The following is a 21,077-nucleotide window of genomic DNA, read 5'->3' on the forward strand; positions in this document are numbered from 1 at the left end:
TTAAATGATTTTTGCATAAAGGAATATTAATATTAATTGATTTAATTGATCTCAAAATCGATCGTAATTCAATTAATAATTTTTATATTTTATATGTGATTTTATAATTACTTATTTCAAGTTTTAATTTTTATAGTGATTGATAACATATATTTTTTTTTGTGCTATATTTTAAGACTTTTTATTATATCGTGTTTTTAATTGATTTTTGTGTGTGTGATTTTTATAATTCGAAATTATTGTAATTGGTTAAAGACTTCAGAACTTTAATTACTCTGTACTTATTTAACATGGAAAGCGTAAACGTAATAACAATTCCGAGTGATATGTTAAAGCTTATTCCTCTTTTTGGTGGAGACAAAAGAATTTTGAATTTATTCTTTCGAAAATGTGAATATATAATTAATAAATTTAGAGGGCATGAAGAGCAGAATATTTACGTTTTACATGCCATAACTAGTAGATTAATAGGCGATGCCGCCGCGTTATTATCCGAGCGCGAAGATATTAATACTTGGCCGGCGCTAAAAGAATTACTGGAACAACATTTTGGCGATCCGCGCACTGAGGATTGCATAAAAATCTCTCTTGAGTCCTGTAAAATAAAATCCGGGGAAAGTTATCTTGAATTTTGCAATAGGATACAGAATATTAGATCGTTACTAATATCGAAGGTTAATTTATCGGTAGATACGGAAATTAAACGCGCGAAAATTGCGATTTATAATCATACAGCCCTGAACGTTTTCTTGTATAATTTGCCCGAAAACATGGTGCGAATTGTTAGACTAAAATCGCCTAATACATTAGAACAGGCTCTAGAAGTTGTGTTAGAAGAAGTTAATTTTCACGAACAATATCAGTCGCGCAATCGTACCCATAATAATACAACGGTGCCCCAATTTTTACAAAATCCTCAACAAAGATTTAATTTTGGGACACCAAATGTACCTCAAAAATTTGGTTTTAAATTCACACCCCAACAACCGTTTAATAAAAATCCACAATTTGGTTATAAGCCACCGTTTAATAAAAACCCACAGTTCGGGTATAGGCCTTCATTCCATCAAAATCCACAATTTGGTTATAAGCCAACATTAAATCAAAATCCACAATTTGGTTATAGACCAACATTAAATCAAAATCCACAATTTGGTTATAGGCCTACATTTAATCAAAACCCACAACTTGGTTATAGGCCCCCTCAAACTTTTGGTATGAAGCCACAGCATTTCGGTCAAGGACCTCCTCAAAATAACCGCTTTGAGTCTACTGACGTTTCCATGAGGACGGCACCCCCTCGACCGCAAATAACTCAGCAAGGTTTTAGACTGAATGAAACCGACATACATAATGACAATTTACTATATGACAATTATTACTATGACTATAATCCTTACGACTATACAAATTACGAATACGATGAGAATGATATTTATATACCCACTGACGATACTGAAGACATTAATGTGCCTCCGTCAGATGAAGAAAATTTTCAAACGGAAGCCTCTACAAAGGAGAAATCATAGAATTAAATTGCGATCCAAATCTGAAATTGCCACACATTTATATTCCTGAAATTAATTCCAAATTTATGATTGATACTGGGAGCACGCGATCATTCATCAGCCCCCGAATTGCGTATCAATATTTTCCGAATTTTATAAAATATGAACCCTTTAAAGTTATAAGCACCCATGCATCCAGTCAACATGACGAAGTTATAGAAATTCCGCTTTTTCCAACGTTAAATACCCCTGACGACCACAAATTTCATTTGTATGACGTAGACGAACGCTATGACGGACTTATTGGTAATGACCTACTAAAAAAAATAGACGCAATAATTGACCTGAAACATTTGCTACTGAGAACCAGGAACACAGACATCCCCATCATTAATAATAACTTAGATTATATTATCCACTTGCCACCCCGATGTGAACAGAAGGTAAAAATTCCTACCGACCTTCACTCAGGTGTTGCAGTAATCGACTTTAAAGAATTTAAACCCGGAGTAAGAATGCCCTCAGCACTAGTTAACTGTAATAATGGCTATGCGACAACAATAATCCAGAATAGCGTAGAATCACCCATGACTCTGAAAATTAACGAACCTCTTCAAACATCAGACCCTTCCGATTGTAACTTTGTACATAACGACAAACACAACGACAACGAAGATGACGAATTACTCAAAAATAATTTATCAAAGCTGAGACTTGACCACACTAGCGAAATAGAGCGTAATAAGATATTCGCCCTATGTCACGAATATAGGGACATATTTTATTGCGAACAAATCCCATTAAGTTTTACAAACGAAGTTAAACATAAAATTAATACCAAAAACGAAGACCCGATTTTTGTTAGACCGTATAGACAGGCTCCTGCGCAAGCAGATGAAATTAATAGACAAGTCGAAAAATTACTTCAAGACAATGTAATACGAGAATCACATTCCCCGTGGAATGCTCCAGTTCATTTAGTTCCGAAGAAGCGCGATGCTTCCGGATTAGTTAAATGGCGTATGGTAGTTGATTATCGAAGGCTTAATGACGTGACTGTTGACGACCGTTATCCACTTCCTAATATTACTGACTTACTGGACAAACTTGGTAAGAGCCTCTACTTCACTACACTTGATTTAGCAAGTGGTTATCATCAGATTGAGGTAGACGAGCGAGACATTAAGAAAACAGCCTTCAGCACTCAGTATGGACACTATGAATTCCTTAGAATGCCATTTGGCCTAAAAACAGCTCCTGCTACATTCCAGAGAGCAATGGACAATATATTAAGAGGGCTACAGGGAATACATTGCATGGTCTACTTGGATGACGTAATTGTATTCTCCTCTAGCTTAGATGAACATATATTAAAATTAAGAACCATTTTTGACCGACTCAGACAGACAAACTTAAAGGTACAACTAGACAAATCTGAATTTTTACGAAAAGAAGTAATTTACCTCGGACATACTATTACTAAAGACGGACTGAAACCTAATGACGATAAAATTACTGCGGTACTTAATTACCCGATACCCAAAACAACTACTGAGATCAAATCCTTCCTTGGTCTTATAGGATACTATAGACGGTTTATTAAAGATTTTGCACATGTAACGAAGCCCTTAACATCTTGCCTGAAAAAACGGAATAAAATCATTTTAGATAAAAATTACATAGACGCATTCAATAGATGTAAGGAACTCTTAACGAATGCACCACTTTTGCAATACCCAGACTTTGAAAAACCTTTTATCTTAACGACTGATGCGTCTAATGTTGCGTTAGGGGCAGTATTATCACAGGGCCCCATTGGAGGCGATAAACCCGTTGCATATGCAAGCCGCACCTTAAGTGACACCGAATCACGCTATAGCACCATAGAACGCGAGTGTCTAGCCATTGTTTGGGCTATTAAACATTTTAGGCCTTATCTTTATGGTAAGAAATTTATGATATATACAGATCACAAACCTTTATCATGGCTTAACTCTCAAAAGGATACAAGTAGTAAACTGACTCGTTGGCGACTTCGACTCCAAGACTATGATTATGAAATAGTTTATAAGAAAGGGAAGCAAAATCTAAACGCGGATGCTTTGTCTAGAATTAGGGTTAACGCTACGCATTCCGATAACGAAAACGAATCTATGGTTGTTAATATAGACGATAGAGACAATAGGCCAAGAACGCGTAACGACTCTAGTACAATTACTATATCAGAACGCGATTCTAGTGAAACGATATCTATTCCCGACTCTGAAACTCTATCGGTGATGAGTTCTCCTAGAACATGTGACTACCCAGTCAGGTCACCATCTGTAACGTCGAAATCGGATACAGTTCATTCAGCTAATATTGTAGAATCGTCCGGTATACCTATATTACATGAAGCAATAGACACAAAACCAAATCAAATTTTAGTATATACGTGGTTTAAGAACGAAATGCAAGTTCACGACCTTTCACGTGAAAAGCAAAAGGTTTTAGAAGTTTTCTTGCCTACTAATAACCAGGATCTAGTAAAACAATTTTTAAAAGAGTATATTAAACCAAAGGTTAAGTATTTCATTTATTTCGAAGATGATGAACATCGCAAACAGTTCACTAGCATTGTCATAGAATTATTTAGAAAGGATACAGTATTGTTATTTGAATGTACGGAGCGTGTAGTTTTTATAGAAGATGAGAAGGAACAAAAGGCTATTATAATAAAGCACCATCAAGGCAAAACGTGTCACCGCGGTATTAAAGAGACTCTAGCAAGTATACGTAGAAATTATTTTTGGCACAATATGCAGGAAACTATTTCAGCCCTTATTAATGCCTGTGAAACGTGTTGTAAAATGAAGTATGATCGTAATCCCTTTAAACCTATTTTACAATTAACTCAAACACAAGACGCGCCGTTCCAAGAAATATTTATTGATATTTTTCAGATAGAAGGAAATTATTACTTAACTATTATCGACGCATTTAGTAAGTTAGGTCAAGCCATTCCAATAGACAATAGATCAACGGCAGAGGTAGTGCGTGCACTCATGAAGTATTTTTCATTTTACGGCACTCCTAGAAAGATTAGTTCAGATCCCGGTAGTGAATTTAACAACGAGCTAATGAAAGAATTTTTGAATTTACATAAAATTGAGCTTCATATCGGCTCACCTAATAATCCTAATTCAATGGGATTAATTGAGCGTTTACATTCGACCATTAGTGAAATTTATAGATGTGCGAAATATGAAGAGAAATGCACGGATGCAGCATCAGTAATGATGTATTCAATTATTGCCTATAATAGTTCAATTCATTCAGTTACGGGCTTAACCCCTTTTGAAGTCGTATTTGGTCACACGGATTCAGGTAGCTTATTTAACGCTGATTTCGAGCAGCATTATATACAGCAATTGGTTAAGGACCATGCAAAACGTTTAAAGATTCTATATAAACATTTAGCAGAGAAAATGATCGAAACTAAGCAAAAGGTAAAGGATAGGAGAGGTGGTGAAGACCAAATCAGTCTCCCATCAGGAAAAATTATATTTGCGAAAGACGTTAATAAGCGAAAAAGCAAGGATAAGCCGCGATTCCATAAAGCTAAGGTTATAGGACAAGGTTCAAGGAACGTTATACCGATAGAGATTGGTAAACGGAAGACTAAGGTCCCTATTAAAAATGTAAAACGCCCTCCGCAGGTGGTGTTGGCTGATAGTGATGAGGTCCGCGCTGGCCCTTCAACTACAACTTCTTCAACATAACCCGGGAATTTATCCTGTGAAAGAAGGGCAAGCATATCTCCAAACAGACTATTGGACTATAATTAAGGTTTTAAATTTAGATAAGATAAATGATGACTTAAATTTTATTATTAGCAAATACAGTGAATTCGATAGTTTAATTAATAAGAATATTTCATACTTACACGATTTTCAAGTGGCAAAATATCACGCTGAATATATTCGCGACATAACGGTTCAGAAATACGAACAGTTAGTTCCACACAAACGCGTCAAAAGAGGTATCCTCAACCCTCTGGGTTCCTTAATTAAAATTATAACGGGAAATTTAGACTATAGTGACGCAATTAGATACGATAAACTTACAGCTAAACTTGAAAACGATCAGACTATCATTAGAAATAAAATTACCTTAATATCTAAAATGCTCGATAGTTTTATCAATTCTACTGAAGTCTTAAATCAAAATTCTAATATATTAGATAAGCGTTTAAAAATTGTAGAATCTATGATTAAGGAATTTGCATCTAAGGATAATCATTGGGTTTATACTACTTATGTTGTAAGCCTTTTAAATTTATTTGTTAGTAATTTTCGTTCTATTTTTATAAAATTAGGAGAAATAGAGACTGCTCTAGCATTTAGTAAAGTATCCATATTACATCAAAGTATTATTAATTCTACTGAACTGTTGCAACATTTAATTCTTATATCTCAAACTGAAAATTTAGTGTTTAAAGCGAGTGAGGCAAATTTAGTAAAACTAGAAGAAACTATTAATGTTAAATCGTATATTAAACAAAACCAGATTACGTTCATAATGGAGGTTCCAATTACAGATAATTATACTTATAACTATTACAAATTATACTCTATACCTATGTACCGTGAATCCGATAGTAAAACCTTTTCTATTTTTCCTAAATATCCTTACCTGTTGGCAAAGGGGATGAAATACTTACCGATTGTAAAACCGTGCCGATCGCTCGCTGCTGGAGAACAATTTCTATGCGATGAACAAAATCAAACGCCATATCCTGAAACTACTTGCATAGAACAACTGCTTAAATTTGAAGGAAATCCAATGCACTGCGAACAACAGCTAATCAATATAGAGAATGTAAGAATTCAAAGAATCACACCTATAAGTTGGATACTTTTCTCAAAATACAGAAATACTCTGACTCAAATTTGCAATGGTGATGTCAGCAAATATCCTGTCGTGGGCACATACATAATGACCATCGACGAACCATGTAGCATCGAGATCCAGAATATAACGATTCGCCCTCACCAAGTAATCACTGAGAATGATCCTGTAGAACCAACAAAAATTATAGTTTTGCCGCAATTACCTGTGAATAGAACTCCAATATTATCCAGTACACGTGTACTCAATATGCGAGGCATCAACTTGGACGAAGTTAAATATATGTCAACGATATTAAAGCAATCAGTGTTCAGTGATAGTGAAATGGTTAACAGTGAAAGAAATTTTAGATTCAGTGCTACTTTAGGCTATACGTCTCTATTTTTAATCTTTGTACTTGTAATTCTATTTTTACTTTACTTACTTCGTTATAAGATATTAAATGTAACATGTCTGCGAAATCATCGGATAGTTATTAAAAATGAACAAACCGATAATTTCGCACTTAAGGAGGGAGGAGTTACGCATCCACCCCAACCCTCTGTGTTAGGTTGAGCAATAGCTTTCCGCTGGCCTCAGCAAGACCACCGGAGAGTTCTTGCAATTTAACATAAGCATAGCAGTTATTGAAAAACATTTGTTTCGTAATAAGGTATCGATTGTATCATTGCATGTAATTCTGGCATTAACATTTGTGACTCCAAATCGTCCACTTGTTATAGTTAAGTAATAATTAAATAAGTTTAATTTTAATTTTATTTTATTTTTTTAAAAAAAGTCAAATCGCTCCCGCAAAGTTTAACTAGGTCAGGTATAGTGCAGTGTATTTTGTATACGACTGAAACAAAAAAAACTGAGATATTTACGCAGTGAACATTAAATATTATTCATTATTTTGGTGTAATAATAAATTTTAAATATTGTATCGTTCATTTAATTAATTTTAGAATAAAGAGCGACTACGAATAATACAGAAACATGAAATTTTTTCATGTATTGTGAGAAAAAAAATCTTAGGTATAAGGTTTATTATCAACCAATATAACTGTTCATGTAAACATATTATACATATTTGTATGTTTAATTCAAGTTAATATTTTGCTATCGAAAACATAATTCATATAATATTACCTCTTAACTAAGGGTTCAAGAAATACGGTCTGGGTATTGTATTAGATAATAAAATTCAAATTTGCTCGTAAATGAGTCAAAATCGTATTATTCCATATACACGATTTATACTAACAAAACTGTATGAAAATAGATACGCTTTTGCGCTGACACTATTGTTGTATTATAAATTATGTTAATTAAGTAGGTTCGTAATATTGTTAATTATTATAAGTCTATTAATTAACAGAACACAACGTATTTTATATTCGAAGGTAAAATTAAATATTCGTTACATGTTAATTATTTCTAACTATAATTAAATTGAATTTATCAATACCGATTGTTATCAGACCTATAACCATGCGCCGCTCCTCTTAGGTGATTATACCTATATGCTGAGTTTCCAAGAACGTAATTTTTACTTTAAGTTTTTTCATGACGATGAAGTCCGTCTCTACAATTACTAAAATCTACAATTACGAAACTCGGTTATTACAGTGACCCAAAGCTGGTACTGGACTGGGGACTTGAAGACATTGACATTATACTACCCATTCATTTTTTTATTTTTAAGCTATTGCATAGCTTCTATCGCGGGCCTTGAGCGCGGGGACCAAATCCAGAAATTTAGTAACGAAAAACCTCACGCTCCCCACTCCGACGGGCGCGGAGGTGTGGCTTGAAAGCATAGTATGCAATAGCTTTACCGCGGCAGTCCCCGAGTGCCACACGTCTTTTTTTTATTTACAGAAAAACAGGTGGTTACCCGTTAACGTTTTCAGAGTTTTGAAATCGAAATAATGGTTAGGGAGCCAGGTGCAAATTTGGTTAACTATTTCCTCTCAAGAGATAATTCGTCAGACGCATGAGAGTATAGTATTATAAAGCCTCGTGAACGTCAGCTGGCGCTCGGTTGGGGGGGTGAGCGGTTGTAGCCTCCCACGCACATAGGAAAAAAAATACATTCATTCATTCATTTCCTCTCAGCTAAAAATTTGTCAAATTGTAGCTAACCCAATATCTCAACAAAAAAAAATAGTCAGCTGGTTACAACATGGTGTATTATACGTCAGCTGGTGTCTCGAATATGAAAGTTAAATTTAAAGAAAAATTTATTTTCCGTTATTTCCTCTCAAACAAAAATTTACCTGATGATAGCTTATATGTAACTGTGGATAAATATATATGTCAGCTGGCTGTATCTTGGTGGAAAAACCGTCAGCTGATACGGGAGGCTACAACCGCTCTTCCCCCCAACCGAGCTCCAGCTGACGTTCACGAGGCATCATAATACTATACTTTGATGCATTTTACTAATTACCGCTTGAGAGGAACTTGGTCATAAAATCTGCTGCTGGCTCCCGGACCATAACTATTATTTTCTGTCCATTACAAACTATAAATAAATGTCAGTTGGTAATGAGCACTTTTCGATAATGATGACAAATGAGTCGAACGAGTGAATGGAACTTATCAATTCCGATCAATTATTTTTAACTATGAGTGATAAAGTCAGTTAAATTGTTTTTAACTGTCGAAAATCGTATTAAGTAGATAATGTTCGTTAAATAATGTTAAAATTAAATAGAATAAAGGATTCTGTTGTACGGTTTTTATGTGCTTATAAAGTATAGGTACCTACTTCCTAAATAATAGCTCTTAATTGAATTAAATCTCTATAAGTATGTTATTTTTCATTTTGCAGTTCAAAAACATAATATTTGAATATAATGTGGAATTTGTTTTAAATTTTAGTAGTTTTAAATCACTATTTATATTTTATTTATATTAGGTATTAATATTTTTTTTATTTTTTATATTAAATTCAATCTCCTTTTTGTTTCAAAATATTTAATAAAAAAGTTAATTTCCTGAAGGAATTGGCTTAGTATTCATAGGGCATGTATTTGTAAAAATGTAAGTCAATTTATCTTCCTATGTGCAGTATGACGTGTACAATTTATATCAACTACATTTATTCAATCAGAACACTTCAAAAGTTCTAGCTACACGCAACTGGAATATATTATAGAAACCACATCTGCGTAAGCACATTTCTTTACTGCACGTATTGTTATAAGAATTCTATTAAAAGTTCCGATATAATCGTTATCGGGAAAAGGACCGCAAAACTAGTAATGTTTGTTTGAACTTCACATAATGGTTCAAGTTCGACGTAATAGTATTAGCAATATTTTCGGCGAATCGTTTCTTATATGGAGCAATAATTCTTTATTTACGCGTTCAGAAGTTGTAATATAATAGTACTATAATAAGGCGTTCGTAAAATTATAAGGCAATTAAACGATAACTTTGTTGGATACACTACGCTTTACTTATTAAATATGTTAATAGAAGTTTGAAGCCATTTTTGTTTTTGATATTTTAGTTCTTTAGACGTGATAATATAATGTTATCTTTACATGAAAGCTAACGTATCAATGAAAGTAAACTATTAGGTCCATCTGAAACTTATTACAAAAAACTATACTATTATTCTCTCAATCGTCGTATAAACAGACTTACGTAATATTCTTTCCGCGGATTGAGATCAGTGAAGCGATAATCGAGGTTAAAGATGAATACTACTTATTTATAGCACGAATGTCTTTTTAAATCCGTAAAAAAATGCAGGTATTGGCAACTGAATATTTATTGCCCTCTAGTCTCAATCTTAATTTTTATTATTAACGTCATTCAATTTGGTGATTCAATTATAATATTTTAACCCGACTAAACAACAATCATCAGCCCATATACGTTCCCATTGCTGGGACACAAGCCTCCTATGAAGATACCCGCAGGCAACAATAAGTTTATAGCATTTCTTCTCAGCATTCAAACACCCATTTATTTGCTTACGCACACGAATTAATCTTAAAATATTTTATGTAACTTCCAACTACTTAAACGGACAGCCAACAAATGTATGAATACATTATTCGCGCCATGTTGCGTCGACGTTACAAATGCCTCTTCTCTGTTCATACGGAACACCGTTTAATCTTATTATTTTGATATTTATATCATAAACGTTATTTATTCGTGAATTATTTGAATTGCTTTTGTTTCATATAAATAACTTTCGTGTTAAGCGATAGAGCTACCGATAACTCAACTAAATATGTAAGTAAATAATACATAACAAAATAATTATAAACGTATAATAATAATACATAATATATACGTTTTACAAAAACAAAACATGTTTAATTTGTTTCAGATAATACATACAATAATCAAGAAATCATTAAATACAATTATGACATGGTTATGACCACTTCACAAAGAACATTGTTAGAAAAATATAATATAATAATCAATGTGTAGAAGAGTTCATTATTAATATTCTGAATAGAAATACGATCCACTCTAAACTCAAAGATACGCAAAGCATTTTCTCCTATAGCCAAAAAAGTAAAAAACACAAATTATATTTCAAACATCAACCTAATAAGGCATAGAAATAAGATTTTCGCAAAGAGCTAACACGTATTTACAGAAGTAAGGATCAAAGCAATGTTTTACGGTGTTTGAATTTAAAATTGCTTGTACTGTAAAGTTTAATTCAAAAAGTACTTTAAGTTTTTTCTTTTCGAGTAAAAGCAAAGTTGCTCCGTCAGCTGAAAGTTGAGACTTTAAAAAATCGCTACAGATGCTAGGAATTGTGTTGAATTACTGAGACTGTACATTCTTACAGTCATGAAACTATTATTTACGTGGTAATATTGGTGAGCAGTGAAATTTATTGAATACAAGCTTTGCCTTGCGATTTATATAAATGGTTCATCTATTTCAATATTTTAGCGGATTAAAAATAGCATATTTTTCAAATGTGTGCTGTGGTTTAAACATTAATACGCAACGAACAGATAGAGACTTTAGTATCTACGATGGAGAGAGTTTATTAGTATAGAATCATTATTACTTTATACTTTACCAAATTATTCCATTTTATCAAGTACTTAGTATTAATACAAAAATGAACATATCAAAATTCTGTCCGAATCTGAAGACACAAATAATTTAATAAGAACATTTTGATTTAACAGTAAGGAGATTATACCAAACAGAGATATTATTTAATCATTCACGTTCCCTCAGCAGAATGTTGAAAACGCAAGTCAATTTATCAAATACAGTCATATTATAATCAAATTCATCACTTATTAAAAATTGTGGAGTATCCAGTCCCTTCAATTTCGTTCAACCTCCATCAAATTAACTTCATATTCTGACGTCCACTTTTAGAAAACGCCCCAACGCATTTAGAATGAATTTCCAAAATTACGTCGAAAAGGATAAAATATTTTCAGGCCATTTTGGTATTCATTTGAAATAACGAAAATTTTATAATTTTATATCGTGGGTGATAATTGATAATGTATTGAATTTATAACCAAATTATTATATTAATATCAACAGATGCCATTTTCATTTACTTTTTTATTTTCATTTACGTAATTACACTATACATAATAAAGTGTCGTATATTTCATATTTAATCAGATAACAATATGATATTGTAGTCATAGATCACTGATTTGTGTTTCAATTATTTTAAAATTTAATTGAATGTATGAATATTATTATTTTTGATACCTAAACAAATGAAATTTAACCTAGTTAAGAACTAATGTACATAAAATAGCTTAATCGTAAAAAGTGTAAAGGTGAGCCAATGTGCAAGATATACATTCTATTGTCTTCTACATTATAATATACCTTTTAAATGTAAGAATGGAATAAAAGCTCATTTCGTACAGACTAATAAAAAGCAGAGTAACCTTGGTATTACACCTTTCATAAAAATATTCAACAATGAAAACAGAGTTCCGTAATGTTTCTCCGTAGACGAGATAAGAGGTTGTAGCACTGCTACGCCGTAGGTGCAAGTTACGTAGCTATTTAGATAATGTACGTAGCATATACTGCTTAAACATTTATGCACCTACACAGGCTTTAATAATTTTATGGGTACGAAAATATCATCATATCTATGTATTTAGTATATAACTACTCAGTGCTTTATAGAAATTGCAAATATAAATCTTAATAAACGACTAAGCTCTTTGTTATCAATAAGTTCGTTTTAGAATTTCCGTTCAATTCTAAATTAATTAGACTGGGTTGAAAATAAAAACGGCAAAATAAGTGCTCAAGCTAAATAAACTTCAAAAAACGCCCTCCTGAATTACAAGATTAAAAAAGAAAAAATACAAGATTAAAAAATATACCAACATTTAACGTACAGGGTAATATTAAGCAAATAGTAAAACTACGTAAAGCGAAAAATTTTTAGACGATTTTAATTAAGGAACAGTAATAACACAAAAATGTAATAAAAGCAGAACAAAATGTAGAACACAGCGTCTCGAAGGGAATATTATATTGTAGGCTTTTTATCTAAAAGCAATGAGAGATTACTTCGGTTGGATTAGTTATAAAATGTAAACTATAAATTATTATACAAATTCACTCTTATAGTTCTAAATACAATAATAATTACTTAGCTTGTTGATATTTCTTACAATATTATGTTATCTAATTGTATCCAATAATTTTTTGTTTGTTTCTTTTAATAAATATAATTCATAGAACTTAGCTACCAAAAATCGTTATTATTCCGCTGACATTCAAATATGTACCTTAATACTTGTGCTGTTTGAAAATGTATTGAAATCTGTGTTCAGAATCGAAACATTTTTGTTTAAAGAGTAAATAAAAGTCAAATCTACGCTAGTCATAGCTTACTACTATTTTGTCAACTGAAAAACGAAACATCTTGGTTATGAGTGTAAAAGTAAAATCTACGCTAAATTAAGCTATTATTTTGTTATAATAAAAGAATCTCACAAACAAACCAAGGACAACACTGCGGTTTACAACAAATACCGTTCAAAACCACGTTCGCGTGTAGAGTAAACACGAAAATTTTATCTTCATAGTAAATCGATAAAAGCTTTCATTTCCCCTTAAATTAAGTCCACGCTTTAGCAATTAACTTCCTTTGTTTTTGTGAATCTTATCTCAATAATAATATAATCTACGGATAAAATTTGATGGATGCAAACAAATTTTAATTACGTAACTCTAACGTTAAAACCTTGGGTTGTTATTATACGGTTTAGTTGTTACTAAGATAATTCCATATACAATAAATTAATTTGATGATCATTATTTTGCCAAGGCTTATAAAGCTATAACATAAAAACGACATTAACTTGACAATAAACAAGATATCAATATAAATTTATAATTTATAACAAATAATACAATAACATGTTATAAACAAATATTGAAAACAATGATAATTTTCAAACTAATAAAAACTATAATGCATATATTAAAACATTACGTAAGGAAAACAAAACAAACAAACAATACTTACTCCAACGCGCTACAAGTCACTTTTCAGTTCTAATTTAAATTGTTGCCACTTCCATAAATCACTTTACATCCATTCAAAGTTTATCACCGAACCCATAATTTCACTAGCACACGATCTCCTAAATGCAAAACATAGGGACATGTTTCCCCGACAACGGCCAGCGTAGAACTGAGCTACGATTGTGCTTTCCCAACATTATAACTTTCAAATCGGATACTTTCGGTTCAGCTCGGAACTGCAACATTTTCTGACTTTTCAGATCTAGTGAACTATGGACTTTTGTTTGTGGCCTTTCTGATTAATTGGGAATCGCTAAGGGCAAAGAATGCAATAGTGGTCAGTGTTCTGTACCTTTGCATTTCCTGGCTACATACTTATGAGTTTATTTATTTAAATTTTGTTTTATTGTATGGCGGCATGACAAAAGACGTGGGTTTGAAACCCGCCTTGAACTTGAACTTTTCGGTACGAATTTGAAGTTCGAGGAAGGTTCTTATGGCGAGCAAACGTAAACATGTACCACGCAAAGCCGGGGCGGACCGCTAGTTTCATTATAAAAATCTCCCAAAATTCACTATCTCCTTATAGTAAATGTACATGAAAAAATAATTTTCAACTCCACAAAACTAAGTAGTAAGTACGTCGTGCAACATAATGGCAGTCGTAGTCGACAGTGTACGGTCATTGAAAACAAATGCAAGACTACAACAGATCTTTAAGAGCGGTCAAGACCCGTGCACCGTAATTTGTTGGATGTCTGGGCGCTTCTTTACAATACACGATAACGTGAAAATAGATCAAATCCAACAATGAGTATAGAGTTATTTCTGTGAAAATAATAAAGCCGACTTTTTAGTTTTCTTCGTGGAATTTATTATGGCTAGTTTACTTGAGGAATGCGTTACCAGTAATGATAGCAAATCAACTTACAAATATTTTTATTTATTTATGTTTATGTCTAAATAAGGATAAAAATTAAAATAACAATATTAAGTGTATAATTTGATTCGAATGACATAATATCAATCGTTTAGTATTAAAATTTTACTATTCGATCAAAACATTTAAACCCGAGGACGGCAAGACCTTTATTGAACTTTATTTTCCGTATACACGTTATTATTTCCTGGTTCAGTCGTTACAGTCGCACCCACGACCAAATATCGTATCGTATACCGTAAATGTCTTTAGTAAGCTCAAACTGTCTTACATTAATACCCTAGCATTTGTTACAGTGTGCGACCATAATGCCCCCACAAATAAAATGTGCAACATAAATTCAATTTCCTCTTTTGATCTGTTCCAAAGCTTCGTAGCTTTGGTTAAGTGATATTGATGTTGGTTGATGATTCTATACGTGATGTACATTTTAGAGTTAGTTTTAAATGAGAAAATATGTGCGCTTCAAGTGGTTTAGAGAACTGCTATTTTTAAGGGTGCACTCACACACATCAGTCACCGTCAAGTCACCGATGACTGATCGGTGACGGTTTGTGTACGTATCCACAAACACCAGTCACCGTCATGTTGTCCGTCAGTCACGTCGCCGGTTTGACTGAATCATTGAACACATACATCAGGTTAGTCAGTGATTAGACGTGTGTCACGCTAGAGAACATGTAGCAATTATTGACGGTAGCACGACGCTGACTGAACTGAGACGTGACGGCACCGGGTGAGTGGGGATAAAAGTATGATACATGTATGGAAAGATTATTTGACGTGCCTGACCGGTGACGTCACTGATAGATTTCGTGCCGGCGACTGTCGTGTGGGAACAGAGTCATACTAGAACTATTGATACATATTTTTTTTTAATCCTGTCCGGTGACGTGCTGTGACGGTGACTGATGTGTGTGAGTGCACCCTAAATTGGAAAGGTGAACGTAACATGTCAATGGACATGTTACGTTCGCACAGGCGCTCAGGCTGAAATTATAAGATATTTATAAGAGTAATTAACGTAAGTTTTCATTTTCGTAGAAGGCAGAAGCAACAGTATACCTAATTATTATAGGCAATATTTAATTGGCTCATAAAATATTCTAGATGATTTTTAAATAACATTTCAGTTTTACTAATACATAGTTGCTATAACAGATTAATACGATTAAATAAAAGAAGAAAAACGCTTCAGATGCACAACTTTATTACTTGGTTCTTTTTTCTAACTTACAAACATGTGCCATACATGCATAATCTAAATAAAATATAATGAAGTGAATGAAATGCAGGTATTATTATTGTCTCATGAACTGTATGCATAATATGTATGCTAAGTTTCTAAAACATAAAATAAAATAGTTGCATTTTAATTAATTCAATAACTTTGGATCCTATTGAGCAACTATCGAGCAATGTTCGATGTTGAAACTATTTTCTAAATTCAGTTTCTTCTTTTAGAAGCAATAATCAAATATTTATTGATTATTCGTGGATTATTCCCACCACTCCCATTATTCCATTCTCTAATGAGTATGTATTTTAATAATCGTACTATTGAAAATGAGTAATATTTGTCAAAAATAAAAAATTATAAAAATCGATCAAGACTGTCACATAAACTGTCATATAAAATGAATTAAATTTGGATCGACGAAAATACATTAAAGAAAAATCAGTTTATATTGAATCGTTTTCGTGACTAATTGAATTCTAAATGAGTGAAAATAAAGCGATATCTGAAAAAGAGCTTTTAAACTCGATAAAAAATCTTTTGAGAAAAAGTGGTCACTTGAATAAATTTCAAGCGGAGGTAATATATAAATTCTTCAGTAAACATACGTAGTTATTATATGTTATATTTAGATTACCGCGGTATATCAGGGGCCTTAGACAAAGTAACAATTACAAAACGATAACGAAGTTAGAAATCGCAAAAATGTATGGGATTGACATTAGATAGACCACGTGATCTAAGGCACCCGTTACACGCTCAATCCAGATCACGATCCAAGTCAGGTGACGGATTGACGAATCTTTATGTGGATCGTCGCGACATTAGATGGTCAATCCAGATCATATCAGTCCACTGTTCGACATTGTCAAATGCACACGCATTCACAACCACTAAATAGATCTGAATAAGAACAAAGCTTGTGCAGCAATAATTATTGCCTGTTATTTGAAAAAACGCGTGAAGAGGAAACGCTGGCTAAGCCGTGGCTGCTAAAAAGGAACATCTATACACATTCGAACTTGTTAGATGAAATTTATAGTACGGAAGAGGAAGAGGATTACGCAAATTACTACAGGATGAAGGAGGCATGTTTTGATCATCTGTTAAAAATGGTTACACCTGTGTGTTGTCGTCCCATACCATCGCGCTCCGAACGCAGACTGACGTAATTTGACAGCATGTTACATTACACGATCAATCTGGGTCTCGATCAAAGGATCGAGATCGTTGATTTCTAAAAATCTAGATATTTTCTGATCAGATTTTACGATCCGTCAATCAAATACATTACACAGTCAATCTGGATTGAGATCAATGATCATGATCAAGGATCACATTCTAGATTGAGCGTGTAACGGGTGCCTAACGCGGCGTATGTCAATCCCATACATTTTTGCGATTTCTAACTTCGTTATCGTTTTGTAGTTGTTACTTTGTCTACAGGCCCAGATTAGAAAGTAATCCTTAATTCATTATTTGTAAAACTAAACATGACAATTAGTTGAACAAAAAGAGTATAATATAAACAATAACAATTCAAAGCTGATTTTAAATGTTCGTAACAAGGAAAGGAAACGTACTAAATATTGGGCATGCCAAATGTTAAAACAGATCACTTCATAATATTATAATAACCAGAATTAATCTTGATAAAATTTTTATTCCAGATGAGAGCGAAAGTGACAGAAATTCTTCAAGACAGGCAAGTATCCCTTAACCCGAATTACAAAAACACTGGAGCCCCAAAGCCCAATAGTGAGGTACTACTAATCAACGAGCTTGTAAGAGAATACTTGGAGTGGAACGGATATCTATACACAGCATCTGTTATGTCTTCTGAAGCTGGTATGGCAAAGACTAAGAAATCCCGGGGAGAACTTTGCGCTGAAGTAGGGGTAAAAGATGACGAGAAGTCTGCTACCTTACCACTGCTATCGAATATTATAGCAGCTTATTCGGATCGAATTAAACGCAAGATTAATAAAGTGAGGAAAGATGTACAGTAGTGTTGTGTACTGCTTAAATTGTGGTAAACTTAATGCTTTGTAATAAATTTATGGTTTTATTGTAATACCGTTTGATGTGCTAATTAAAAATTTTATTGATTAAAACGTAGCTTTTTGTCACATCTTATTTAATTTCTTGTATTCCATTATAAGTACTATAAACCTCATAAGAAAGGATGTGTATTATGTAGTGATTACAATGCAGTTTATATAAAAAAAAATATTTTCAAATTTTCCAATATTACACAAACAACTTTAGGATATTCTGTTACGTTTAGAAAGACGAATATTTTCTTACAAACTTTTACATTATAACAAGGCAATAATTAATGCTTGTAATATATTCACTTATTCATGTATTCGTTGGCCATTAGTCGTGCAATATATTCGTAAGTGAATACGTATCGGTAAATAATTATTCAAACGTTGTTTGCCTTCTTCGTAATCAGTCATTCGGAGTGAAGTAAGCAGTTGGCTTAGGGCGCTTGTGCACTACAATGAATTTTACTGTCCGGCATTCCGATTTTTTACGGTCCGGTGTGGCATGAAAAAACCGATGAATTGCTTGTGCACCTGTCCGTCTTTACTCGGATCAGTGCGGTACAGTTCAAGGAAGTTTGGCGGTATAATGCTATCATAAATGATTGTTTTTGCATTTTACAAGAAACGAGTAAAAAATATAGAAGGTGAAATATTATATTACTTCGTTATAATAAAAAGTAAAGTTCCGTAAGAAAATGCGTGTTTCACTTATTTATTTTAATCGGTGACGAGGAGCTAAAGCTATTCCCACTTGAACTTTAACTTACCAACACTTACTTAGATAATAATTATAGGTCAATGCTTGGTCAATGTATATAAAATAACAATACCGACTTCTCAAATCTCATTGCCAACTAAAAGAAAGTAAAACAAGAGCTTGCTTTTAATTGGCATATGCAGTAAAAACAGTAAAATCCAAGCAAGTGGGCATTCGAAAACAATTATACCTACAGCGACTCGTAGACACAAAAAACCATCCGGAATAGGGAAAAGTAAAATGTCGGACGGTAAAATTACGTATAGTGCACAAGCTAGTATATAGATTAATGGCGTGCCATACCGGACCGTAAAAAATCGGAATGCCGGACCGTAAAATTCCTTGTAGTGGACAAACGCCCTTAGGGCGCTTGTGCACTACAAGGAATTTTACTGTCCGGCATTCCGATTTTTTACGGTCCGGTGTGGCATGAAAAAACCGATGAATTGCTTGTGCACCTGTCCGTCTTTACTCGGATCAGTGCGGTAAAGTTCAAGGAAGTATGGCGGTATAATGCTATCATAAATGATTGTTTTCGCATTTTACAAGAAACGAGTAAAAATATAGAAGGTGAAATAGTATTATATTACTTCGTTATAATAAAAAGTAAAGTTCCGTAAGAGATTTAAAATGCGTGTTTCACTTATTTATTTTAATCGGTGACGAGGAGCTAAATCTATTCCCACTTGAACTTTAACTTACCAACACTTACTTAGATAATAATTATAGGTCAATGCTTGGTCAATGTATATAAAATAACAATACCGACTTCTCAAATCTCATTGCCAGCTAAAAGAAAGTAAAACAAGAGCTTGCTTTCAATTGGCATATGCAATAAAAAGAGTAAAATCCAAGCAAGTGGGCACTCGAAAACAATTATACCTACAGCGACTCGTAAACTCAAAAAACCATCCGGAATAGGGAAAAGTAAAATGTCGGACAGTAAAATTACGTATAGTGCACAAGCTAGTATTTAGATTAATTGCGTGCCATACCGGACCGTAAAAAATCGGAATGCCGGACCGTAAAATTCCTTGTAGTGGACAAACGCCCTTATACTCATGATATTCTTACGTGTATAAAGCCTATATCATAATATGAACATAACCTATTTTTATGTTTTTTGTTTATGTACTAAAATAATTAACTGGTACTGGAAAGTTTCGATTCTTCGAACTGGTATTTGCAAGATTCGATTGTTAACTCATAGTAAGGCTGCGTTTCCACCAGAGATGTGCGAGCATGCGTAGTCGAGGGATGTGTTTGTAAATAACCAATAGTCATAGTATAGCGTCAAACTCCAAAGTCCAAACTAAATCAAGCGATATGATTGATTGTTTACAAATTACATTCTTCGCACGTATTATTGGTCAAAAAGCACGCATGCACGATAGCTTCCCTCGCTACGCCTTCTCGCACATCTCTGGTGGAAACGAAGCCTAAGTGTACCGGAGTGACCGTAAACACTACACTATAGTTAATAGTATATACGTTTGTCTGTGTAGCAAGGCCTTAATCTGTCACTGGGGGTGAAATACGTGGCTTCCTTAAAGAATCACGTGAACCGTGTTCGCATTTAGCTCGAGTGTTTTTCCTTATACTGTTATTTAATTAGTTTTGTAGCGGGTGAGTGAGTGGGATAATTATTACAGAGGAGTTATTTCATTTGCGGGCGTGTTTGTTATTTACAGTTCATTTTTAGACAAAAAAATATTTAATTGGATTGAAATAGAGTCCGTATTATGATGTATTATATAATTTTGAATATAGTAAACTTAACCAAAAAACTGAAAAAAATATTATCCTGTAGCTTTTTTGTGCATCGATATGCAGATTATAATAGATTGTTATATTTATCTACGATCTTTTTAAGATTGTCTATTCTTAAGTCTTAACAATCCAAAGAATTTTTACACTTTGAAATACTGTGAGCTTTCATAAGATGCACAAAATTTATTTTAAATATGACATTTTTCATTCATTAATCATGATATAACGTTAACATTGTAATAAGTAATGAATTTGTAATAAACATTACAAATGATTCGTACCTCAAATGCAATCAGTACTAATAGCCTGTGATCCTCTCACTTTAACTTGCTAATCCAAGCTTGATGCTAAGGGTACGTACGTAGGTATATTGGATGTCAATGCTCTTGTGATAGCATGTATTGGTCCTTCAGTATATTAT

The 21,077-nt window shown here is 33.1% G+C and overlaps 3 protein-coding genes across 3 annotated transcripts in view; 2 read left to right on the plus strand and 1 right to left on the minus strand.

The window, feature by feature from the left end:
• The window catches only part of LOC149905221 (cyclic GMP-AMP phosphodiesterase SMPDL3A-like), a 46,474-nt gene extending 32,421 nt beyond the window's left edge, over positions 1-14,053 (minus strand). Inside the window, exon 1 of the mRNA XM_090106297.1 lies at positions 13,903-14,053. The gene's annotated coding sequence lies outside the window, so the exon portion shown is untranslated. The remainder of the gene's footprint in view (positions 1-13,902) is intronic.
• LOC149905222 (uncharacterized) lies at positions 173-1,529 on the plus strand. Its single transcript, XM_090106545.1, has one exon. The coding sequence runs from the start codon at positions 291-293 to the stop codon at positions 1,527-1,529; it is 1,239 nt and encodes a 412-aa protein (XP_089962671.1). The 5' UTR covers positions 173-290.
• Positions 14,054-16,561: 2,508 nt separating the features above from the next.
• LOC149905223 (centrosomal protein 20) lies at positions 16,562-18,087 on the plus strand. The gene is made up of 2 exons (XM_090106242.1): positions 16,562-16,657; positions 17,749-18,087. The coding sequence occupies exons 1-2, from the start codon at positions 16,562-16,564 to the stop codon at positions 18,085-18,087; spliced, it is 435 nt and encodes a 144-aa protein (XP_089962368.1).
• The last annotated feature ends 2,990 nt before the right edge of the window (positions 18,088-21,077 follow it).

This window comes from Colias eurytheme, chromosome 10, assembly GCF_061535395.1.
Source record: "Colias eurytheme isolate Ceu_HAF_F1 chromosome 10, ilColEury1 Martin Lab GWU primary, whole genome shotgun sequence".
In the NCBI taxonomy this organism is placed as follows: domain Eukaryota; kingdom Metazoa; phylum Arthropoda; class Insecta; order Lepidoptera; family Pieridae; genus Colias; species Colias eurytheme.